Source organism: Schistocerca piceifrons, chromosome 3 (assembly GCF_021461385.2).
Source record: "Schistocerca piceifrons isolate TAMUIC-IGC-003096 chromosome 3, iqSchPice1.1, whole genome shotgun sequence".
NCBI lineage: Eukaryota > Metazoa > Arthropoda > Insecta > Orthoptera > Acrididae > Schistocerca > Schistocerca piceifrons.
The window spans coordinates 426,827,878-426,855,210 of record NC_060140.1 but is presented as its reverse complement, the minus strand read 5'-3'; the positions used below and the strand labels follow the sequence as shown (position 1 = coordinate 426,855,210).

The 27,333-nt window shown below is 43.1% G+C and overlaps 1 protein-coding gene across 1 annotated transcript in view; it reads right to left on the bottom strand.

Moving 5' to 3' along the window:
- The window catches only part of LOC124788715 (regulating synaptic membrane exocytosis protein 1-like), a 165,376-nt gene that overhangs the window by 100,713 nt on the left and 37,330 nt on the right, over window positions 1-27,333 (bottom strand). Inside the window, exons 2-3 of the mRNA XM_047255993.1 lie at window positions 6,601-6,785; window positions 1,191-1,354 (exon numbers count right to left, since the gene is read on the bottom strand). Of these exons, the coding sequence (XP_047111949.1) occupies window positions 1,191-1,354; window positions 6,601-6,785 (349 nt within the window). The remainder of the gene's footprint in view (window positions 1-1,190; window positions 1,355-6,600; window positions 6,786-27,333) is intronic.

Genomic DNA, 27,333 nt, shown 5'->3' with positions numbered 1-27,333 from the left:
TTCGACTTGGTATCATAACTTCTCTCTTTGCTACATATTATGCTTCATAATTAATTTGTCCACATCGGAGTTCGAAAATACGTGTTAGGCGTAGTGTGGTTTATCGGGCTGTTGTATGTTCTGTCTTTTTTCAGTACACCTGTCCACATCAAATGTGAAGTTTATAGTGGAAGATAAGCTATACGATTCAACCTGTTATCTTAAATCGTTATCACAATGAAGCTGAACCACCGTAACAAATTCGAGACTCCGGGAAGATAGGTAAGGCTCACGAACTGTAGCGAAACAGAAAATAGTGAAAAATAATGAGGAATATACATAACGTAACGAGAACTTCTCTCAAACTATATACCTCAGATGTAATAAGCTATAGTGCCACGATTAATTTAACGGGCTTATCATATCCTAGTCAACCACCTCGTTATGCGGTGCGTATCGGAAACAAAGGTACTCAGAAAGACAAGTCTGTTAAGCCAACACAGCTTCCATTTCCTATTACGGGTCATTCATATCGTTACACTGAATTTTTTCCGTGTAAGAAATGACGATGATGTTTGGATTGTGGGGAGCTCAACTGCTAGGTTATCAGCACCCGTACAAATTCCCAAGCTTTGTTCATTCCAATCTCCCCACTTGCATGAAGGATGATTAAATAATGAGTCCAATACAGACACCCAGTCATCTCGAGGCAGGTGAAAATCCCTGACTCCGCGGTAATCAAACCAGGAACCCCGTGCTCGGAAAGGGAAAAAGTGACCTCGAGACCACGAGCTGCGGACCCGTGAAAGAAAGGCGCGATACATTAATTATTCTATGAAAAATAAATCAGAATTTTTGAGCATTTCAGGAATCTGGGATATGTTATGTTTCTAAATGCGCAGGAAAATTGTTATGTGAAAGCTGCTGTGTTGATCATGTTATCCGTCGTAGTCAACGCCTTACGTCGTATAGTTAACTTGATCCCGTTTGTAAAACTACGATTCGGTAAGTAGCGCTATCTGACTGCATTCGCCTACAATGTAGTAGCACAAAAATACCTCCACACTATGTGGAATCAGTCTCGAAAACTTTGCATGTCACACGAGCAGCTAAGTGTAAAACGAACTGGGAATGTATACAACAGTAGCTTTGGTGTTCACTTCTCGGTGTGTTAAGAGTCGTATATGACGGCAATGCAGCACAGTACTCACCGAGGAAGACGCTGTCACGGTCGGGGCAGAAGTCCCAGAGGGTGACCTCCAGACTGCGCTCCATCAGGTCCTCACCCGGCACGTTGGGAAAGTCGAAGGTTGCGTTCCAGATTGGGTTTTGCGTCGGCTCTGCCACGCTCGACTTGACGACGTGTTGCTCGTTTCTGAAAATCAAATACCGTTTTATCCGCAGATGAGGTGAGGAAATTTGCTATTGTTGGTCGACGTTTCTTGATCTCACAGAATAGTTGTTTTATTTTAACGGCTTACAACTTCTACAGAAGACGGACAGATGTGTGTGAGAACATATCGTGCCTTATCTATTTCCCAAAATATGAATGGTTTTCACCCATTACGACTTGTGTACGAAGATTTTAATTCATATAACAATGCACAAATAAAACAACATCCTGTGCCAACAGCACTTTACTGTATCCACTAAATATTCCGAGAGCTACATTCACGGTAATCAATGAGTGAATTTCTTGGTTTCACATCTTCAATCGTATTAGTGGCTTCAACATGAGACTGATTGTTAATTGCTAGTGAGATGATAATGAAGGTCATGTACTCGTTCCATTTCGTATGTGCACCAGAAGTAAAACAACGGCTGCATTCATACGTGGTGCTGCCACCTGCCGTCTATGAGTGGTTATTGCATGTTGACGTCGAACTTAGGCGGTGGTCACATTAATGTGACTGATTCGCATAGAAACATATATAAAATGCTTTACTCTAATAGTAATAATTGTGTTCATTAATACTTAGTTCGTCGCTCTAGTGTAGCATTTCTTTGTGTCGACAGTCTCTGACATTTGGTGCTGCATGCCACATTTCCTCTGCTGTGCCTCACCCGCAACCATCTTCGTCAAGTATTTTCGGAACATATTGGAATTTCTGTCTTCCCCTATTGTTTTTACCCTCTACAGGTTCCTTAAGTACCATGAAAGTTATTACTTGATGTCTTAATATTTATCGTATTATTCTGTCTCTTCTTCTTCTAATTGTTTTCCACATGTTGTTCTCGCCGATTCTGCAGAGAAGCTCCTCATTTCTTATGTCTACCTAATTTTCAACATATTTATATATCACATCTTCTCAAACTCTTTGAGTCTTTTCTTTTCCGGTTTATAAGAAAATTGACGTGCTACAAAATCGAAGCGTTATTTCATCATTGGTATTTAACTCAGTACTACATTTGTGAACACAGAACTGTGATCGTATAAATGGTAGTACTGCTATTTATTTCAGTCATCTCCACGTATGATCAGCACAATCAGTGTTCCCGTTAGATTTTGGGTTCCTTATTCCTTTAAAACAGAATGCTTACAAAATCATTTTGTTACCCGTCTGTATGTCCCTCTGTTAAGACCCCTTTTTCTCAGGAACAAGTAGACGTATCAAGTTGAAACGTATCTCACGTACCAAGGCATACGGTAGCTTGGCGATGTAAAACGTTTAAGCTTCTAAGACAATGAGACCAAAAAAGTTTTGATACTCACAAGCACGCCACAGGGTATTCCTCGTTGACCTAGAATCACGAAATTTGCTAAGAAGCAGGGTTTCACGGTAGAAGTAAAAGAAAAAAAATACGAAAATTGTTAATTTGTAATTATTTCACTCGAAAATTTCTTTGATAATTTATTATCTGTCTGTCTGTTAATGCCATTTCCTGTCAAAAACCGACAGACGTGCAAAGTTAAAATTTATCTCTCTTACTAAGGTCTATGGTCCGTAGGCGGTGTAAAACGTTTAAGCTTCTAAGCCAAGGAAATAATTACATATTTAGTCATTTATGTCCTATATTTTGATAGTTGTAAACTCACTCATTAAAAAATATAGCGTACGCTGCAGGGCCCCACAATCATGAAATTTGGCAGGAGGCAATGTTTCACAGTACAAGTAAAGAGAAAAAAAATCCGAAAACTATTAAACTGTAATTATATCGTATCAAAAAAATATTTTTGTCATTTAAACTTATATTGCATATATAATTCGACAACAGGAAAATATTACTCCGGTAGTCGGAAGACAGGTGGTATTACGTATCATAAAACTATATATTTCGACAATAGTTTCGAAAGGATCGGCAGACAGTTGAGGTTTAAAAGTATTGAAACGGATTTCTTCATTCCAAATAACGTTGGCACAAAGTATAGGCACAAAGAACATTCCGCTTGTTCCAAATACAATATAATGCAACCGGGGTGTATTGCATCACTTGCAATGATTGCCCCATGCGGTATATCGGACAAACAGGCAGGAGATTTAGCACCAGCTTCGAAGAACATCTGAACATCTTAGGGTTTCTAGCTCAAAATCTGCCTTGAGTACCCACCTTCGTCAGCAGAGGCATTTCGTCACCGATCTCACCATAACTAAGGGCCACACTTTAAGTGTCCCGGAGGAGTTAGAAATTATGAGATCCATTAGTCGTTTTCCACACCAAATCATGAATGGACAAACGGAGTTGAGACATCGTAGCATTTTGCCAAATTTCCATTGCCTGAAGTGAGTGGACATAATATTCTACACTTTCTTCACTCAGTCCTTTTTTTTTACTCCTCGGCTTTTCGATTTTCCTCACCTTGCTTCCCTACTTCCTATGCATCCGTCTTATTATCTTAGGTTTTCCACCTCTTCGTTGCAAGTATGTTTTTAAAGTTCTTGTAAATTTCCTTAAATTTTATCTACTGTTAATAAGTATCAAAATTCGCTACAGTCTTGGATTCAAATTGAAGAATTTTTTGAAGCATTTTTACTAAAGAATAATTTTTAGAAATTTAATGTATTAAAGTTTTAAGGTTTATTCAGTGAACTCTGCCGGCACATATGTTTCGTTGCCCAAATATACGCACATGATGTTCCTCTTTTAAGCTCTAGTTTGTGCATAACTTACGGGCGTTATTAACGAAAAATGTCAGCTGTCACTATCACGTTGATATTCAACAGACTGTTTTTCAAAAAAGTTTTTGTACTTTTTATCCCAGTATTCCTGTTTTCATTCACCATTTGTGTAGGAGCCGCTGGCCGCTGTGGCCAAGCGGTTCTAGGCGCTTCAGCCTGGAACCGCGCTGGTGCTACGGTCGCAGATTCGAATCCTGCCTCGGTCATGGATGTGTGTGATGTCCTTAGGTTAGTTAGGTTTAAGTAGTTCTAAGTCTAGGGGACTGATGATCTCAGATGTTAAGTCCCATAGTGCCCAGAACCATTTGAACCATTTTGTGTAGGAGCCATCTACTACATTGGAATTTGGCTGTTTTTGGTCTGTGACACATCGTCTTTTAGCGGTGTTTTATTTTGACGGACAAAGAGTGTCGGATAAAAAGATTCCGAGTTCTTCCGCTCTAATGTTTTAGTTATGTGAGTAGTAACATTTTGATATTCTCGTGTAAAAGTTTTTAATATTTAATTTTTTTAAATCTTAAAATAATTTACAATACCAGTGTATGTCTCAAGGTTATTCCTTCTGGATTTATTTTCGTACAGATGTTCACCTGAAGACGTGACTTCTAATGCCACGAAACCGGTAGTGATCCAGTAACAAAGGACTAAATACAGCTGAAGCGGTTGTTAATACCCAAGATGAATACTCACAGCTGTGGTTGCCCCACCACAAGATAGTCTATACACGTGCCTCGGCTTATTCTTAGATACTCGACCGCTTCTGAAACAAACGACGATCACGGTTTTCGAGGTGTTTTCCAGGTACTTTATGTGCATAGTGGTCAGCACCATGGCGTTTTCAATTTTGCGCCCCGTGTTCGAAACCTGGTTATTACTTTTATTTTTGGTTTTCATTTGTATACCCATGTCTGCAGAAGATTATTGCACGAATATTTCCCAGTGTATACTGATAAAACGTTGTCCTTATTCATCTACTAACTGTACGTCAGATGAATGAATTAAAAAAAAAGAGAAAATTATTTGAAAAGTGTTTTTGGTGAAGTTCCTGCAGTGTATCTTGGTTCATGATCAATTGCAAGCACCAGTTTTCAGAAAAGTGATCCGTCATACATGATTTGGCGCGAAATAACTGCAAACGCTCGAAATTATCACGAATATTAATGATGTTTCTTTCCCGAGTGAGATTTTTACGAATAAATGTCACTGTGGCAAACCTGCCTTGGCACGATGCTCGTGGTGTTCGGAATATCAGTGTTTCCAGTTTTTCTACGACCGGCATCATGCAAAGGAATTCACCAAATCTTCCTGGAGAATAAATATATGGATGAAATATGAGAATTAATTGATATGAGAATGAAATATCACAATATGAGAATTTTAAAAAGATAGCAACTCATTAACATACCATAGAAACGGATATATTATGTAACACATCTGTGACACTTATTGTGAAATCCAGTTGTAATTTCGCAATAAATATAATACACTTGTATCCCCTAATTTGATGAGACAATCGTATAGTAATCTTCCACGGACATGAATAGATAAATGAAAGCATTAAAAATAAAAGTAAATAAAAACTGTTATGGGGTTCCGAATAAGGGGTGCAAAATTAAGAAGCCGAGACGCTAAACAGTTTTTTTTTTTCAAATAAGAAAGAAACAAAAGCGTACTTAATTCTACGTGGTTTAAGTCACTAAACGGAAAAAACAGCATTTCCAGTCGTGGCCCACAGAAATTTTTGTTTATTTTTATTCATTAAACGAAAAAAGACAAACAGGGCCACAGAAAAGAAATAATTCTCTAGCAATAAACCTGAAAAGGGACCATGAGGAAAATACCAAGAGGACCAGTTAACTCAACTACTTTTCTGTGTTTTTTAAATTTGTTTTAAAGTTAGCAAAAGCGCGGTAATAAGGATGAAACATCCGAAAAGGAATTCTGTACTTCATCCTACTCCTTGACGATTAAATGCCAGGTACGACATATTCACAAAGAGCTCACGATAGCGTGGCAGCCTTTGCATGGCCAATTTGCTCTAGTTTGATAAAAGGCCGAAGTGTCCGGTTCACACCCGCACCCCACTACGCAATGACATAATGCTCGGTAAGCCACGTAATCGTATTGTTCTGCGTTCTGGGAAAGAAGTTTGAATCGGGATACAGGAGAAGCCCACAGGAGACTGCCGCTTTCGTCGACCTGGCAACAAAGCTCTGAGCCACCATTTCGTCTAAGAACACTGCGCGGTGAAAGGCGCATGAAGTACGTGGAATATACCTCGAAAACTCTGACCGCCCATTTTTCAGAAACGAGTGAGTATTCACCGATAAGCCGAGGCATGTGTTCGCTTATTTTGACTCCTCTTCCAGCGTGTGAAGTTCCTGGGAAATCAGGTGATGGCACTTGTCGTGTTCTCCACGTGAGCTCATAATGAATATAGGGGCTGAAGGAGACGGTGGGGGGGGGGGGGGGGGAGGGTAGCCATGGCGTGGAGGGTACTCACGTGGCGGGCAGCAGGCGCAGCTTGAGGAAGGCCTCGGGCAGCGTGCCGAACCCGGTGTCTTCGCGCGCGGGCAGGTCGTCTGCGGCGAGCACGGACACCACCAGCTCGCGGCGCTCGTCGTGGTAGAAGACCTGCAGCTGGACGCGGCCCGACACGGGCGCCAGAGGCTGCTGCAGCGCCGCCGGCTGCGAGGCGGCCGTCCCGCCAGCGGGGCCCGGCGTGGCCACCGCCGCCGCCGCCGCCACCAGCTTCTCCCGCGCCATCTGCTCCTGCAGCACACGCACACCCGCCTCAACTCTTTCGTTTAGGGGAAAGCTACGAAAACGCAAAAATTCGTTGGCTCTGATAAAAAAACGTCTTTTTTGTTCTAATAGTTCATTGTGAAATTAACACATGCAAGCAACAGATGATCTAGTTCGATTGTGTGAAATATGCATGCCGTGCTTACTGGTTGCGCAGCTGGTAATCTTCACTTCATTCGGTATACACTGAGGTGACAAAAGTCGTGGGACAGCGACATGTACACTACTGGCCATTAAAATTGCTACACCAAGAAGATATGCAGATGATAAACGGGTATTCATGGGACAAATATATTATACTAGATCTGACATGTGATTACATTTTAACGCAATTAGAGTCCACAGATCCGGAGAAATCAGTACCCAGAACAACCACCTCTAGCCGTAATAACGGTCTTGATACGCCTGGGCGTTGAGTCAAACAGAGCTTGGATGGCGTGTACAGGTACAGCTGCCCATGCAGCTTCAACGCGATACCACCGTTCATCAAGAGTAGTGACTGGCGTATTGTGACGAGCCAGTTGCTCGGCCACCATTGACCAGACGTTTTCAGTTGGTGAGAGATCTGTAGAATGTGCTGGCCAGGGCAGCAGTCGTACATTTTTTGTATCCAGAAAGGCCCGTACAGGACCTGCAACATGCGGTGGTGCATTATCCTGCTGAAATGTAGGGTTTCGCAGGGATCGAATGAAGGGTAGAGCCACGGGTCGTAACACATCTGAAATGTAACGTCCGCTGTTCAAAGCGCCGTCAATGCGAACAAGAGGTGACAGAGACGTGTAACCAATGGCACCCCATACCATCACGCCGGGTGATACGCCGGTAGGTCGATGACGAATACACGCTTCCAATGTGCATTCACCGCGATGTCGCCAAACACAGATGCGGCCATCGTGATGCTGTAAACAGAACCTGGATTCATCCGAAAAAATGATGTTTTGCCATTCGTGCACCGAGGTTCGTCGTTGAGTACACTATCGCAGGCGTTCCTGTCTCTGATACAGCGTCAAGGGTAACCGCAGCCATGGTCTCCGAGCTGATAGTCCATGCTGCTGCAAACGTCGTCGAACTGTTCGTGCAGATGGTTGTTGTCTTGCAAATGTCCTCATCTGTTGACTCAAGGATCGAGACCTGGCTGCACGATCCGCTACAGCCATGCGGATAAGATGCCTGTCATCTCGACTGCTAGTGATACGAGGCCGTTGGGATCCAGCACGGCGATCCGTATTACCCTCCTGAATCCACCGATTCCCTATTCTGCTAACAGTCATTGGATCTCGACCAATGCGAGCAGCAATGTCGCGATACGATAAACCGCAATCGCGATAGGCTACAATCCGACCTTTATCAAAGTCGGAAACAGGATGGTACGCATTTCTCCTCCTTACACGAGACATCACAACAACGTTTCACCAGGCAACGCCGGTCAACTGCTGTTTGTGTATGAGAAATCGGTTGGAAACTTTCCTCATGTCAGCATGTTGTGGGTGTCGCCACCGGCGCCAACCTTGTGTGAATGCTCTGAAAGGCTAATCATTTGCATATCACAGCATCTTCTTCCTGACGGTTAAATTTCGCGTCTGTAGAACGTCATCTTCGTGGTGTAGTAATTTTAAGGGTGAATAGTGTACATACACAGACGGCAGTAGTATTGGCGGAGCTGTCGTTTGTATTCAGGCGATTCATGCGAAAAGGTGGCCAAGGTGATTATGGCTGCACGACAGGAATTAACATACTCTGAAAGCACAATAGTAATTGTATCTAGAAATATGGGACATTCCATTTCGGCAGTCGTTAGGGAGTACAGTGTCAACAGTGTGCCAGGAATACCAAATTTTAGGCATTACCTCGCTCTACGGACAACGTAGGGACGGATGGCCTTCACCTAACGACCAGAGCAGCGGCGTTTGCGTAGAGTTGTCAGTGCTACAGGACAAGCAACACTGCGTGAAATAACAGCAGATATCAATGTGAGACGTACGACGAACGTATCCGCTAGGACAGTGCGGCGAAATTTGGTGTTAATGGGCTATGGCAGCAGACGATTGACGCGAGTGCCTTTGCAAACAGCGGGATATCGTTGCAGCGCCGCTCCTGGGCGCGGTTGGACCCTTGAAAATCGGAAAACCGTGTCGTAATAAGATGAGTCCCGTTTTCGGTTGGTAAGAGCTGATGATAGGATTCGAATTTGGCTCAGGTCTCACGAAGTCATGGACCCAAGTTGTCAAGAAGGTTTTGTGCAAGCTGGGGGTTGCTCCATAATAATGTGAGCTGTGTTTACATGAAATGCACTGGGTCCTATGGTCCAACTGGACCGATTATGACCGGAAATCGCAATTTTCGGCTGCTTGGAGACCAATTGCAGCCTTTTATGGACTTCATTTCATTAGTGACAATGCGCCATATCACCGGGCTACAATTGTCCGCCGTTCGTTTTAAGAACAGTCTGGATAATGCGAGCGAATGATTTGGCCACCCAGACCGCCGGACATGAATCCTAGCAATCATTTATGAGACATAATCGTGGGGTCAGTTCGTGCATAAAATCCTGCACCGGCAGCACTTTCACTATTATGGATGCCTATTGAGGCAGCGTGGCTCAATATTCTCCGAGGGACTCCTAACGACTTGTTGAGTGCATGCCTCGTCGAGCTGCAGCACAACACCGGGCAGAGGGAGGTCCTACACAGTATTATAAGGTATATCATGACTTTTGTCACCCCAGTGTATATTGTGGAGGTGGACCTCTACAGCTCATATATGAAAAACGTCATATTTTAAGCAGAAACAGTGGCTGATAAATAATTCTTTATTCATTACTGGCTTTGATCTTCACATCATCTTGAGGTATAGCTTTAAGATACCCGAAAATTATGTGAAGAGCGAAAACGGTTGCAAATAAAGAAATATTTATTAGCAGCTGTCGGCGTTAGAAATTCCAGATTTTTCTTTATGTACACAGGATGCATCACCGAAAACATTCATGCTGTAATATTCTGAGACAGGTTGAAGTTAACGTAATGAGTTCTTTCAGTAAATGATATTAGACACAGGCTGGCGTAGTTTTGTTCTGTGGATAATATTCTTTGTTTCTGAGACCACGAGTGTGTCAAAATTCCTTTTCTGCCTTTTATTTACTTCATAACAGCGTTACGGCATTGTACGGCGAATGCCGGAGAAGTACTAGTTATAAAATGGCGTTATTACTAAAAGTAAAGTGGTGTGGCATTGTTAGTTGGGAGACCGGAAGGACAGGTTCAGCCCCTAATTAGCAAGGTTTTTCTGTCCTTGGGGCAGAATTGTACCTTTCCTTCGCGGTGTGTGTGAGTTGTGTGTTTTAGGTGTATCTGATAAGTGTAGGTGAGCGTAACGGATGTGTGTAGTGTGGTGTGACGAAAAGGGATAGGATGAAAACTGGTGTCAGCGCATAGCCTACTTCTCTGGAGTAGCACCAAGGCGGCCGCCAAGCTTAAAGTCCCCATGCGATGGACAGATCACTATCAACAGTGGCAATTGCCCTTACTTCATTAGACACTGCGAAGAGGTTTGGCACAGTCTGAAGGTCAGACCACCACCCTTCTTGCCCTTTGTATGAAGGCAAAGGGAAAAGGGTCATCATCACGTAGTGTACCTGGGCAGTCTCCCATCCAAGTAATGGCCACGCACGATTTTGCCTGACTTTGGTGACCTGACGAGAACCAATGTACTCAACGAGGCAAGACCACTGGCGCGGCATTATTACTAAGGAACATACAAAGCTTGACTTTGATAGTAGTTATCCTACAGTAGGGGAGACCCTCAGGCATATCGTGTTTGACCATCTGGGGAGGGGGGGGGGGAGGGGGGGGCCTTCAACGCAGGTGTTTATCTTTCAAAAGAGCATTTAGTGGGTGTCAGCAGGGATATCCTGCATAGGACTGTCATTGTGGAACGAGTGAAATTTTTCGATCTCAATCGCATGGAGCACGCCTGGAGCGTGACTGAGAGGTGTAGGTTCTCCTGCAGGAATGGGAACTGATTTCAGAGAGGGATTTCTGTATTCTTATATGGGAAATGCGAGATACATGTTAGGATATGATAACAGTCACTTGATACTGAAGCTCTGGAATGCAGATAAAATTAAGCTAAATGATATAACGAACTACTATTTCCATGTCATTTTCGACACTTTTAGCCTTCAGCGCAGAAAGAGGTAAGGTGTTCAAAAATAATTTTGCAACATCCTCACGACTTGTACACGTTTACTAGCCTTTTCCCTGCACCTTCACCCCTCACTAAGAGAGGCGGTGCAGTAGCTAGCACAATGAACTTGCATTTGGGTGGAGAGTGGTTCAAATCTGTGTCCTGCCATCCACATTAAGGTTTTCTGTGATTTCTTTAAATCTCCCCAGGCAAATGCTAGGATGGTTCCTTTGAATGGAGATGACTAATTTCCTTCCCCATCTTGACACAATCCAAGTTTGTGCTCTGTCTCCAATGATCTCGATGTTGACAGTATGTTAAACTCAATCTTTCTTCCTTCCACCACTCTCCACATTTTTCACCTGCCTCCTGAATCTGCTCCTCCCCTTTCTCTGTTCATTTCCTCCTTCCCTTCACTCTGGCTGTCCATTTCTCTATCCATCTCAACGTGTCCCCAGCCATGTCCATCGGCATATGTATCCCCTACAATAAAGCAGGCCAATGCTACCCCCAAAACATGCCTATCATGTACAGCAGACTACATTCAGGGGCTTGAAATGATTTCTTTGCACTTAGCATAGTGGTTGCCATGTAAAACAGGTTGGTAAAGCAGGCTGATACTACTCGAATACAACACATCTGTTATGCAGGGCAGCTGACATGTTGGGGCCTAGAAAACTGTTTCTTTCCCCTGACATGTAGACTGCCCTGCAAAGGAAGTTGATATGGCAAGCTGATACTATTCCCACACAGCATGCCTGTTGTCGAAGGCTAGAAAAAACACATTTTTGCGTGCATCTCCACTCCTATTGGAGCTAGAACGTTATAAAACACAGAGTGTTGATACTCATGAGTCCTGCTGTTTCTGTGCCAAATTTGGTTGAAATCTACACAGGGATTTTGGACTTGATCTTGGACATAGATAAAACAGATTTTTTTGTGCTGAAAACATCTTTCTGAATACTTTTAATACCTGTGCAATGGTGATAAGAGTGCCAGCATTCTCAATGTGATTAATCAGAGTGTGCTGTGTCTATATTGTGCACTGTTAGCGTGTCTACATGCCTTGACAGGTCACCTCAACCTTAGGCCTTGTGTACTTTGCCACTTGATGGCGAGAACGGTTGTCAGCAGTCGAAATACTGTACACCATAACGAAGTCATTCTAACAAAAACAGCCGCTTTCATGGAAGACAATATATTAAAGGTCTATCCCATAGTGCCCATCTACAGACAGCAGCATCAGCTGATGACTGGAACCTGCAAATTGGGCGGCTGCCCTTTCGAAGGCAAGAAGAAGAGTTATCAGCTGAGGCAGTAACAAACGATTGCAGAATGAAACTTTCTCTCTGCAGCGGGGTGTGCGCTGATATGAAAATTCCTGGCGTATTAAAAACGTGTGCTGGACCGAGACTCGAACTCGAAACCTTTGTCTTTCGCGTGCAAGTGCTCTACTGACTGAGATACCCTAATATGACTAACGACTCCTCCTCACAGTTTCACTTCCGCCAGTATCTCATGTCCTTCCTTCCAAACTTCACAGAAATTCTGCTGCGAACCTTGTGAGACTAGTACCCCTGGAAGAAAGGATATTCCAGAGACATATCTTAGCCACAGTCTGGGGGATGTTTTCAGAATGAAATTTTCACTCTGAAAGTTTCACATGGAAGATTATGTGAAGTACGGAAGGCAGGAGACGAGGTACTGGCGGTAGTGAAGTTGTGAGGTTAGCCTAGTTTTAATCTGCCAGGAAGTTTAAGTGAGTAATGGTCTTCACGTGATCAATCTTGCCCCTTAGCATCCAATGCGAACAAAAATATAGACCCTGCCCCCAGCATCATATGGAGTGAAGAAGATGAGCGAGTGAATACCTGGAAAAGAACATGGATTAATGGTACTGGCTAGCCTCCAATGATGAGTGCAGGACTTGTTTGACGTCTGACGACTGTTGTAGAAGAATGTGGTGGAGGTCAGATTCCAGTTATCTGCTCTGGCATGGGTATATAGCAATGTGGTGGGTCAGTTACTTTTTGGGTGCTATTATATATGGGTGTTGGGCGACTATCGTCACTATCGAGGATAGTTTTAGGGCTATGCAGTATTGGGACAGTATTCTCCAGCACATTGTGCAACTCCATAGCCAACATTTGGACAATGGATTCGTTTTACAAGACGATAATATACGAGCAAATCATGCTGGACTCATGATGGTCCTTTGTTTTGCAAGAGATAATAGCATCCGAAGTGACTGGCCTGTTTTACTTGCTGGCCTGAGCCCAGCTGAGCATGCTCGAGACTGATTTAAATTTACAGTTCAACATTGCAGGAACGCACTTCACAAACCGGATTATCTCAGGAAACAGCCATCGCGGAGTTGAAGAGGCTTGAGCATTACGTCTCGAGCACCTTTAGGAGCAGATTTTTGTTTCACAGATGTGCACTATCTGACAGACTGTCTTTTTTAATGATTTTTTTTCACGAGCTTTTTTTAAATTTCATAAAGCATTTCGGGGCAGACCGAGGAGAAGGTACCTGGATTCGGTTAAGAATGATTTTGAAGTAATAGGTTTAACATCAGAAGAGGCACCAATGTTAGCACTGAATAGGGGATCATGGAGGAATTTTATAAGGGGGGCTATGCTCCTGACTGAACGCTGAAAGGCATAATCAGTCTTAAATGATGATGATGATGATGAAGCTTGTTCTTTAATTCCCTACCAACTCCTAACATCTACCCCATCGATCTTAAAGTCTAAAGTTTAGACACGTTCACAGATTTTGTGATAGTGGAAACTTTGTTAGAGTAGTTTACAACTGGTGATCGTCGCCGGCGTAACGCCCAAGCAACACAAGCTGACATCTGAGACACCGAACTCAAAGGTGCCACACCTGTAAGATTTCTATGTTGGATGTATCACAGTTAACAGCAACCGCCTGGGGTGTCAAGCGGAGGGAGGTGCTAGGAGCGTCGAATGTAAAATTTATATACAGAGTTCATCCTTCGCATTTACGAGGACATACTGAAAAGAAATGTCTCTGAATTATTTGAGAAGTCTTTAAGCTTCCTAAATAAAACACGTTGTTAGGATTCTACTCTTTATCCCTTATGTGTACCTATCTGCATCTTTTTACCGCCAGAGGGCTCCGAACTGTAGCGTGTAACATGACGGTGTGTAACTTAGCTACGTCAGTGTGTGAGAAAGCGTGCTGTAATCGAGTTTCGAGTGCGGAGAGGGAGGGAAGAAGAGATTAGTCTTTAACGTTCCGCTGACAAAGTTATTATAAGAGACGGAAAGAGCTCGTCCATACATGGAGCACCCTCTCCCTCACCATGACAATGTTACACCACAGACGGGCGCTGCGACATCTGCAACAATCCGACGTCTTGGGTTCACTGTCATCAACCTTCTTCCATAAAGTTCTGACTTGGCCCATCCGATTTTCATCTGTTTCTAAATCTTCGAGAATTTAACTTTGATGAAGAGGTGCAAGTGAGCTGTGGTCCTGTCAATAAACTCAAACATTGCACGTTGACGGTATCAACAAATTGGCCTCTCTTTGGGAGAAATGTGTTCTTCATCAGGGATTCTGAGAAATAAATATGTAGACCCGAAGAATAAAGACATAGAATGTTAATAACGTCTGTGTTATTTAAAAAGCTTTGAGTTTTCACATAACAAATTCGGATTATTTTCCACCTCCCGCCCCCTCCCCCACCCAGTTCCGCCGACGCTCTTGTATCTATTCGTTTATCTCGGGGTGCAGTGTACCAGGAGAATAAACGCTGCCACATCAAGAACCTGTGGCTCAGAAGATTTTCTGAGTATAAATACGTTGGAAGCTATACACAAAGGCAGTCACAAGCCTTAAAACCCACGGAAAGTAGATTACAAAAACTGAACCTATGTAACGATGGCTTTCGATAGTTTTATCAGAGTTTACAAAAGTATGGAAATAAACGCGAATAATAACCTAGGGACCCGTCTCTATTGGCTGGGATTCAAATTTTGGCACTTCTAAGTAGCAGCTGCGCGCTTTTCAAGGGCACCGTCTCGATTAGTGACTGTATTTACGACTTGGGAGAGCATCGTTACAGCCACCTACGATCGCTGGTATTCTGTTTATATGAATAACATTTGAGCCAGGGCCTTTTGTTATGACAGACACTAATTTTACTACGGCTGTGGTGCTTAGATGGTATTGTGATACATGATTAATCAATAGGAAAGTTTCTGGCCATTGTATTCCCAAGTTCTGGGGGACAGAAAAACGTGTTGTCGTTTAGTAGAGCGATCGTGCTTATTTGAAAGACATAAAATGATTTAATGTGGATATAAAAATCATTCGTAGTTAGGAAACTCATTTGAAAACAATGTGTTCCTAGATGACATGATGCTACCATGAGGCATCAGTAAGGAACGAAGTGTGATTGGTTTGGAAACAGTTGAATAACTAGCTAGCTAGATATGCTAAGTGCTACTTCATCTTCTTCTGCCTTCTGCCTTTCTTCTACGGGTTCGGCGTTGTTACATGGGTTGAAGCAATGCTAGTGGTACGTGGTAGCCAAGAGTTGATATGGATCTGCAAAACAAAATTACCTAACAGGATTTAGAAAGAGATTACGTTGGCTGATCGTGGTATGAGAAATGAAGACCTATCTTTGTATTTGCTTTTTCGAGCTTAGTTATGAACGTCAAGCTGATTTTCCTGGCGCTGTTGGAGATGGAATAACAGAGAATTACTGTGAAACTGGTTCGACGAACCCTTTCCCAGGCACTTAAGTGTGATTTGCAGAGTATCGATGTAGACGCAAAGAAACAGTGCACATTGTGCAAACACACTAAGGGTCATCACACAGATCATCTAATGTGAACTGGCGAAACAAGCACACATCGCGTAAAAATGGCAACAGATGGAAAAGAGACAATCCTCATGGTTCATGGGCGCCTCCATATCGAGCAGACGAGAGACGAAATTATGGAGGACGTGATGTTTACAGACGAGAGACAGCCGATGTCATATAAACATGCGATCCAGATTCACGTAGGAATCTGCGTCAAATGAGCGAAGGGGTAAATATGAGTTGAACGAAGATAGTGGCCAAGACTCTGACTTTGCCGTGAGATGGAATTCAACCCTAGGAGCCTTCGTTGTACATTGAAAGTTTTACTTAAACTGTAGTTATATTAGTTCCATGAATTAAGTAGGCACGAGGTGTTTTAGGCACTGGAAATACGATAAGACTAATTACGAGTTACAGGAACTTGGACATGCATGTATGCACAGGATAACCGCATGAATTGTATTGAATAGTAAGACGTCTTGAAAACCGCAGAGCGCTATGAGATGAAGCAGGTTTGTTGAAGACAATGAAATTATCATAAAGAAAAGAAAGATATAAGCAAGTTTACAAGTCATAAATTCATTACATCTATTGTGGACCATACAGAATGAGGAAAATAATACACAATAACGTTGTTGAGATTGAGCCGTCAGGAGTTACAAATCGAAAGGCTGGCTACACACGTCATATCTCAAGAAATTCATCGAATATGCCTCGTTAGTGAACAAATAACCAGCGTCGCAGTCGCAATCTTGTGTACAAGAGAAAGATTTGGAGGAGCTGTTATAAATTGCATTGGACGCCGTCCAGGTAAGGTTTAAACCAGTGAGACAGTACTGGAAGATGAAAATGATGAAAGCATTGGATGAAATATTGGATACGTTTACGTTATAAAAGTCCTTTGCTGGTTATACTTTAGATATTAGATGCGAGAAGCACTGAGCGGTGATTGCGGGTAATGATTGAGCACCGAGCCTCTTATGTTTTGCCGTAGGGCTGATGGAGTGCCGAGCCTATGAGGATTTTTTAAAATTTTGTTTCAGTATGTCGTGGCGTGAGGCACTGAGCGGTGATACAAGAATGGATATATTACGAACAAGCCACGTCAGGTACAGATACTTGAGTCCGATCAACCAAAGACGTAGGATTTTTTGCGAATTTTGTATATACTGTTCCAGGAAACGCGACTGTCATCCGGAAAAAGTCCGTTACTGTGATGTTAAAACTATTTTACAGCAAGACAAATGTCACCCATGAATGTAATGATTGGGTGAGGAGTATTCTAACTTAAAAATAGAATAAATGTGAGAGCACAAATCCAGGTACGGAAACAAGTCTACGTAAATATTTTACTGTTGTAATGAACGCCATGATAGAATGATTTGTGTTTTCTTACGCTGGCAGCCATATGTTATGCTCGAGTGTATTACATGTATTTCGGAACAGTAATCTGAGCTTCTGAATGACTAATTGTTTTCACTATTTGAGGATTGTAAAGAGAAGGAAGTATCTGAAAGAGGGAAGAACCTCATCATGACATTAATAAAGGAGCATGTTAGCGCACGCTACCAGCGCAGTAGTTAGCTGTAGGGCGCGCCAATAAATAAAACAATGTGAATGGTCCACTAAGCAGAGCGGTTTCCATTTAGTATCTGTGGACATCTCAAGAAATGATAACCAGCGTCGCATGTGATCTATATTAACGGCATGCCCACTAACTATTAACCAGCTGACAAGTACTAATTTGTCGACTGTGTTCCAGTGATTAGAAATCAGGAATTGTGATAGTTTAACTGATACATCATTATCATCTGAAAAGTGTTCTTAAAATGTTAATTATTAAATTAACGTTCATTTGTTGAGAGGCCCTGTAGCCTGAGCTTAGTATTTTCATTTTCTAGGGTCCTTGGAACCCAGGCACATTTGTAACCTAATGAGTTTATCTTATGGATTTACTTTTCAGTTTCTTGAAGGCCAAAGAACCACATCATTCTGTTACTTATTCACTACCTAAGGTCAGTTAGCCATAAATCTTGACGGCACATGTGTTAATAGTAGTTGTATTAAAGAAGGATATTGTATGTAATAGCTATTACGTCAATATTGCTTTCTTATGTCTAATATTAACGCTGTTTGGTGGCAATGCGGTTACATGAACAATACAAGCTGCATAGAATAGTGAGGCGGACACTCTGACTACAGAGACATCTGTCTGGGGAAGCGATGAGACGTTGACGCACTGCTGAGATGAAGACGCAGCTTCCGAAGAGTGTTTCCTGCCGACGAGGCGTCAGCCTCTACCCCCCCCCCCCCCCCCCCCCCCCCACCGGCTGGAACCTGTACCCGCAGCCTGTCCAGGCCAGCGTAGTACCCATGCCTGACGGGTTCCTAACCCTGGGCGACCCCAAACCCCTCACTGAGGGACGCCGCCACAGGAGATTATGGTCTGCTGACCGGCTTAAGAAGCCGTGATATCGCCGACAGTCTGATCACGGATCAGAGCTGCTGGGGACATCTAATCTACACCTACGGCATTAATTATCAAGAGGACAGTAAATCGACCTGAATTATTAGTGAACCTGTGTGCGACGTCTGCACAAGGAACTGTCTGTGAATTCATTATTGGTTTGTCCACTAGGTCATGCTATGAACTCTTGCTTGGTTTATCCAATTAACTTTAATTCAGGTGATTCAGAGGCAGCCACGACGAAATTGCAGAAAAGTCATACACTACTGGTCATTAAAATTGCTACACCACGAAGATGACGTGCTACACACGCGACAGGAAGAAGACGTCTCGGTCACCTCTTGCTCACATTGACGGCACTTTGAACAGAGAATTTTGCATTTCAGATATGTTACGACCCGTGGTTCTACCCTTCATTCGATCCCTGCGAAACCCTACATTTCAGCAGGATAATGCACGACCGCATGTTGCAGGTCCTGTACGGGCCTTTCTGCATATAGAACATGTTCGACTGCTGCCGTGGCCAGCACATTCTACAGATCTCTCATCAATTGAAAACGTCTGTCAATAGTGGCCAAGCATCTGGCTAGTCACAATACGCCAGTCACTACTCTTGATTAACTGCGGTATCGTGTTGAAGCTGCATGGGCAGCTGTACCTGTACAAGCTATCCAAGCTCTGTTTGACTCAATGCCCAGGCGTATCAAGGCAGTTATTACGGCCAGAGGTGGTTGTTCTGGGTACTGATTTCTCAAGATCTATGCACCCAAATTGCGTGAAAATGTAATCACATGTCAGTTCTAACATAATACATTTGTCCAATGAATACCCGTTTATTATCTTCATTTCTTCTTGGTGTAGCAATTTTGATGGCTAGTAGTGTATTTCTTCGTTGATTGTGTGACAGAATGAGCATTATTATGACACTCCACACAACGTCAGATTCGATGTGAGTCAATGGCATACTCTTTTACTGTTGGTCACTAATTGAAGACTGGTCAGACATTAGAGCAGGAGCGACTGATGACCTCAGAAGTCGCATAGTGCTCAGAACCATTTGAACCACCATTAGAGCAGGAAGCTCGTGAACTTTATTATAATGGACACAGTATATTTTGTGAGAAGGAACGAATTGTTGTCAACAACGGGCTAGGGGCATGAACTTTTATGCTACCCTGACCATATATCCGACGGAGTTGTCCATCAGTTACGCGGACAAGCTACTTGTGAATAAGTGTACCTGTTTATTTTCACCTAGTCATCTTGGCACCAGGCTAATCTTCTCCACCTGTGACCTGAAAATCCTCAGCTGACGAGCATATAAAACAAAAAATAAGAATAACACCCACAGCCCAGCAAAAATTCCTTTGCTGAACTTGTGCTACAGATTAATCTCAGTGCAATTTCATCAGCATCCATTTTGAAGACGACGAGGAGCTAATGATATCCCCAAACAATCACACAACCAACTTGTTATTGTTATATGTACATTCCAACATTCAATGTGTTCATCCTTTATCGCTGCATGACATCTGGAGACGATATTCACTACCGACAATGACTGCAAGCTAATTACTTCTTCTCTTCCTTTTCTCTCATTACGGTGAGCGAGATCTGTCATTTTCTGCAGCCTTGGGAGCTCTTTCTAGCTGGCTTGAGACATGTAGAAGTTTACACAAAAGGACCTTAGAGTCATAAACTTGTTCGTTCCTGAAAGCAGCCCTCTCAGGAAGGTAGAGGACAAAGAATTCACTACGCCCCATCTGCGCAAGGCAGGCGTGTTGTGGTGACTTGTGAGCAATAAGACTACATCATACGAGACACTAGATGGAATCCTTTTTGGAAAGATAACATCTGAAGTCAGTTGTTGCACTCATAAACAGGGAAGTGTGGGATCGATCGTTTTTCTACGGCTATGCCACGAAAGAATGTTCATTTAAATCTATGAAACAGGGACTACGATCGGCTAACAATAATTATTTCTGTAGAAGGTGCCTTTTTCCGTGTGTGTCTATGTGAAAATCTTTCGATTGGTCTGGTTTAGCAATCTGTCATGGAGAGAGAGAGATATTCTGTCTTCCTTCCCGCATAAGGCTATCATTGGTTAACCAGACAAAATCAGAAAGAACAGCAATTTGTAAAACTTATTTACAACATTATTATTGGTTGGAACTTCTGCTGCATGTCTGCTGCAGATGGTCGGCGAGATTCCTACGCTGGCAGAACCTGCTCAGTTTCGGAGCGTTAAGTGATAGGACACTTGCTGCAGAGGGGTCTAGGAATAGAGACCTGCGGCTGAGGTATTGTAGAGAGGGATGTCTCCATCTTAAGGCAGAGTACAGAGGGGAGCTAGGCTCAGAATTTCCAGCCGTTACGGCGGTCGTCGTCCGCATTAACACCATATTAGAGTGGTAAGAACGATCCGGCAATACAGTCACTGAAGAGAAGCGGACGTGAGGCGACTTGAATTACATCAGGTTTTTTTTGGCAATTTTAACGTTCGCAGTCAGCTAGTTGCTTCCATAATGCACTTTGGCGATTTTACTGCTATTTGTACTTGATTTTCCGTATTCTTCCTTTAAACTACCAACCACATTCACAGTCATTGATCGTGTCCACGATACTGTGTATTAAACCGGGAACCTAGAAACGACGGAGAGGCTTCATCTCGCCGTAGCCCCTGTTGGTTCACAACTCCACAACAGGCCACAGCAATCCCGCCACCCCACTCCCGAACCCAGGGTTATTCCGCGGCTCGGTCCCCAGTAGACCTCCCCCCCCCCCCCTCCCCTGGAACGTCTCATAACAGACGATACAGACGATTGTACGCCAAATGTTTGCTTGGTAGAGTAATTGTGGTCTACGGGTATGTGGAGACAGTGTTTGGACAACAATCGCCGACGTAGTGTAACGGAGGCGGAATAAGGGAAACCAGCCTGCATTCGCCGAGTTAGTTGGAAAACCGCGTTAAAAACCACCCACAGGCTGGCCGGCAAAACAGACCTCGACACTAATCCGCCTGGCGGATTTGTGCCGGGGACCGGCACGCCTTTCCTCTCGGGAAGTAGCGCGTTAGACCGCGCGGCTAGCCTGGCGCGCTGTTCACGATATAGTTTCATGTCATGCTTTCATGTGTACACCCATCTGTGCCAAGGCTATATTTCATGATTAAATTCTTTTGTCTACTTATTAAATGTTTACATACTTAATTCGGTGGGTAATTCATTTCTTTGATGTTTTTTAGTAACAAATCTAATTGTAGACTCTTTTGAAGTGAGTTGACCCTCTTCATTAATATATACTTGTGTGGTGTGGTGCCTGCACTTTCATCCTTAAGTGGGGAACTCCTAGTAGTTCTCCATCAATAAAAAAAATTTTCGTTTCGTGACAGTTAATCTTAAATTCTTTCCGGTGTTATGTTGACCTTCCCTTCCTTGTAAGTCACTGGAGATTGGACTTGCAGCACAACGGGGGTATGCGAAACAGCTCAAACGACTCCTCACAATATCAGAACTTTTTGTGAAAGGAACGAATGAACAATGTATGTTCAGAACCGTCCCACCAATGAAAATTTTTGGATGTGGTGCATGTCACCATGTCAATTTCGTCAGTGGTTGAAACCTCGTTTTATTGAGCGATTGCTCCGAGGAGAACAATAAATGAAGGAAATCGACAAACTTACTGTTTAAAAAGAAACAAACTGAATTTCTTTTCTGCCAGTTCTTGTTTATTTGGAACAGACTTTTCGGCTTATTGGGGCATCGTTAAGAAACGACGGACTTGCGTCCACAAGAGACGCTATCGTGTAGGGAACACAAAATTGGAAACAAAGATATTTTCAACGTGTATACAACCTCTGGTCGTGACATTAGGTGAGAAATATCGAACCACCCGTTCCTCACTCTGTTATGCACCAAGCATGTTAAATTGCAGTTTAAATTACATTTGTCAAAGTGGATGTATCAAACACAGGACATATCCAAAACACATTATTAAAAATATACAACTTGCGTAAACAAATACTAATAGAACAAAAAACAATTTGTTTGTTTTTGTACCTTAAGTATGAAGTTGTTTTATCAATAAGTGACGGAATAATCCGTGAATACGAAAAACAAAAAATATTTATTGAAAAGTAAAGCTCGGAAAATTAGTACTTGACCTCCGGATGACAATCAGTTAATCGAATATATGAAAGATTTGGGATTGGGCAGGGAAGTTGTAATAAATCATTAGTACATTTTCTAAGGAACTGTCCCGGAATTAACCTCATTTGATTTACGAAAACTACAGAAAATCTCATTACGGATGGTTGGATGCGTAATTGAATTCCACTTCTGTCGAACGCAAGGTCAGTGCCTTAACCATTGGAACATCTCGCTCGGAATTATTTATTTGGGGAGTGAGAATTATTTTGCCTACATTTATGATTTACTAGTACATAATTCCTGGGTAAAATTTTTGGGGCTACCTCAAGATTGCACATGCAACTCTCTATTCGGAAATATTTTAATAAACACTACAAAGACTGCAGTCTAAAGTCTATTGTAGCGATAAACGAAAATGCATACAATATTTATCCGTAACAGGGCAGCGATAAGACTACGACATGCTCTCCTCCACTTATTTAGTTCCGTTGTACAGCATTACAACTAACACCTAAGTACTATTGTTTATCTGGGCACTGAATACAAAGTTGAAAAGTAAATCGAATGACGTAACTACGAAGTGGAAAAAGATTTACTTTGGATACGGGAACTAACGAAAATAGATACCTTTTTGGTTTCAGCGGCACTATAGCATTTGATTACCACAATATATCGGTTTGATTTGAGTAATCCAAAGAAAAAAAATGCAATTCATTTCTGTCCTTTTCCCAGAACGTGTTGTTCAGAATAGTGGACTATCACTATTATGAAATGAAGGAAGATTAGACTTCAACATTCGCGGCTGATTAATTCACAGGAACACCAGATCGAATTAGCGTGTGTTCGGGGAGGAAATCGGTGTGACGGTACGTCACATAAATGGAAATTTGGAGAAAAGGAAAAAAAGGTTTTTGCTTATGTCACGTGTGAATTATATATTATTTCAAGACTGTGTACGTGTGCGCGATGTATAACAAAGGTTAAAAAAGTTAAATAATACCACCAAAAACCACAAACAGCGATGTGATATATAAAAAAAGAGAACATTCTTTTGCCGGCCACGGTGGCCGAGCGGTTCTAAGTGTTCAGTTCGAATCCTGCCTTGGGAATGGATGTGTGTGATGTCCTTAGGTTGATTAGGTTTAAGTAGTTCTAAGTTCTAGGGGACTGATGACCACAGATGTTAAGTCCCATAGTGCTCAGAGGCATTTGAACCATTTGAAGAACATTCTTTTTATCTGTGTAATGAAAATGAATATGATCAGAGACTACTGCTTTATTGAAAGTGCTCCTGTTTTGTTTCGTCTAGAGGTAGGCCGCCATTGTAGAACTGGATAATAATTAATAGGTAGGCCGCCATTGTAGAGCAGGATAATAATGAATGTAAGTTTTTCTGCATTTTTGCAAAATATAATAGAAATTGTTATTAGAATGTGTGTATTATTGACTTAGTTGTCACCTCTCATGATCGCAACCACTAATTCTCATTAACCAAGTTTTTACAGAACTTCGTAGTGCAGGGAGCTCATCTCCCCTAGCAGGGTTTAGTCGGCCATTACGCTGACTGTATTATTTTATTATAATTTCATGTTATAATATTAAATGTAAATGCGAGAGACTTCTCAATTTTGATCTTTCATTAATTTCAAAGTTAAAAAGCGTAGTAATAAATTTCATTTACTAAAATCCACAGCACTGAATGACTTCAGTATGTTTCATTTTGGCCGCCTAACGGCAGACGAGATTGTCTCCAATTTTGCCTTGCAAATAATGCACAAGAAATATTGAAAATCATTACACCCAATAAGCTCCGCAATATCTCAGTTAATCTTTGTGAAATTTGGTACATAAATAACCGGTAGACCCTGAGACCCTTATTAATAATTACAGTTTGCGTAATAATACGCATATTTTCTTTTCTAAATAGCAGCGCTCACGCAAACTATTTATTAGAAGGCGGTGAGTCGCGCGTTGTGTTTAAAAAATATTATATCGTACGTACTTCGGGGCAGCCGATGTCCGTACGAGTGTTATCACCGTATAGGTTAATTAAAAGTCTCATGCTAGCCCACAATATTTAAAGCCATCCCAACCAAAATCACAAAATATAAGAAAATATAAATAAAATAAAAATATATAACTATTCCCTGATAAAGTGGACACACACACACATATACACTTATACCGTGATAAGAGGCGCCTAACGTGTGGCAAATTGTCTGGTATCGCGTATGCTTTTTCAAAGGAACCATTTCGACATTTGGGTCAAGCGACTTTAGGCAATTACGGAAAACCAAAATGGGACGGGATTTTGGATTCCTGCCATCCCGTATGCGAGTGAAGTGCCGTATCACTGTGCTGCATCATCGAATGTCACTGCCTACACCACGGCCAGCCACGGCGTGTCAAACACCACGCGTGCAGGGTGTGCTGGCTGCCCAAGGCCCGGCCTGTCAACCGGCTTTGCTCGGTCCTTATTGGAAGTACACGGAACCGCGCAACATACACTCCTGGAAATTGAAATAAGAACACCGTGAATTCATTGTCCCAGGAAGGGGAAACTTTATTGACACATTCCTGGGGTCAGATACATCACATGATCACACTGACAGAACCACAGGCACATAGACACAGGCAACAGAGCATGCACAATGTCAGCACTAGTACAGTGTATATCCACCTTTCGCAGCAATGCAGGCTGCTATTCTCCCATGGAGACGATCGTAGAGATGCTGGATGTAGTCCTGTGGAACGGCTTGCCATGCAATTTCCACCTGGCGCCTCAGTTGGACCAGCGTTCGCGCTGGACGTGCAGACCGCGTGAGACGACGCTTCATCCAGTCCCAAACATGCTCAATGGGGGACAGATCCGGAGATCTTGCTGGCCAGGGTAGTTGACTTAAACCTTCTAGAGCACGTTGGGTGGCACGGGATACATGCGGACGTGCATTGTCCTGTTGGAACAGCAAGTTCCCTTGCCGGTCTAGGAATGGTAGAACGATGGGTTCGATGACGGTTTAGATGTACCGTGCACTATTCAGTGTCCCCTCGACGATCACCAGTGGTGTACGGCCAGTGTAGGAGATCGCTCCCCACACCATGATGCCGGGTGTTGGCCCTGTGTGCCTCGGTCGTATGCAGTCCTGATTGTGGCGCTCACCTGCACGGCGCCAAACACGTATACGACCATCATTGGCACCAAGGCAGAAGCGACTCTCATCGCTGAAGACGACGCGTCTCCATTCGTCCCTCCATTCACGCCTGTCGCGACACCACTGGAGGCGGGCTGCACGATGCTGGGGCGTGAGCGGAAGACGGCCTAACGGTGTGCGGGACCGTAGCCCAGCTTCATGGAGACGGTTGCGAATGGTCCTCGCCGATACCCCAGGAGCAACAGTGTCCCTAATTTGCTGGGAAGTGGCGGTGCGGTCCCCTACGGCACTGCGTAGGATCGTACGGTCTTGGCGTGCATCCGTGCGTCGCTGCGGTCCGGTCCCAGGTCGACGGGCACGTGCACCTTCCGCCGACCACTGGCGACAACATCGATGTACTGTGGAGACCTCACGCCCCACGTGTTGAGCAATTCGGCGGTACGTCCACCCGGCCTCCCGCATGCCCACTATACGCCCTCGCTCAAAGTCCGTCAACTGCACATACGGTTCACGTCCACGCTGTCGCGGCATGCTACCAGTGTTAAAGACTGCGATGGAGCTCCGTATGCCACGGCAAACTGGCTGACACTGACGGCGGCGGTGCACAAATGCTGCGCAGCTAGCGCCATTCGACGGCCAACACCGCGGTTCCTGGTGTGTCCGCTGTGCCGTGCGTGTGATCATTGCTTGTACAGCCCTCTCGCAGTGTCCGGAGCAAGTATGGTGGGTCTGACACACCGGTGTCAATGTGTTCTTTTTTCCATTTCCAGGAGTGTATCATTTAGCATTGCGGTGCGGCATTTTTGGCCGGCGAAACTGTCTGTCTTGCTGTCAGCGCTGTTTAACCTTCGCTATTTGTTTGTGGTATGAAGGCCGTTCACAGGTCCAGTAATTGTTTGCACAAAAAAGAGGCAGTCCATCGATCTATTTCCGCAATCCTTTGAAATGAATGGGAATAACAGAAGAGAGGGATTAGCACTCTCAGTTAGCATAAGCGACACGTACTGCATATTTGCTATGAAGCGACAATACAATACCACGCAAAAAAATTTAAATGTTTAGTTCACAGTGAAAGAGCAAAAATTTACAGTCATCGACAGATAGGAATCATTGTTCTGTACATTAAAAAGCACTCTGTGCTAAATTTGCAGGCGTGAAGAAACTGACAGTGCGAATAGTAAAATTTCTGAAGTGCCATGCATTACTCCATTGTCAGTTGCAATAATTTTGAATGGAACTGAATGAAGAGAATTGCGATTTCATATATTATTGCGAAGTACTTCGGTCAAATCAAGGGGCATGCCCGGAACGATTTTTCAATTCAAAACCCTTTCGATTTAAAACTATCTATTGTTGAATTTGTGGAGGAAAAAAGAGGTCAGGAACGAAAATTAAAGCATCCAGAATGAAGGGCAGATTTCGCATTTTAAGTGGACGTGACTGCACGCTGCCCGCAGTAAGACATTGCAAGGTAACTTCTATCTGATTTGAGACGGACGCATTTAAAAAGAAAGTCGCGTTGTAGAAGGGACACATTTTGATAACGACAATCAAATCCCCTAAGCTCATTGGCGTTAAAGTAAACGCGAACTCTGAAGAATTCGTTGTGCCTTGAAAGAATTACAAGGATAGTTTTATA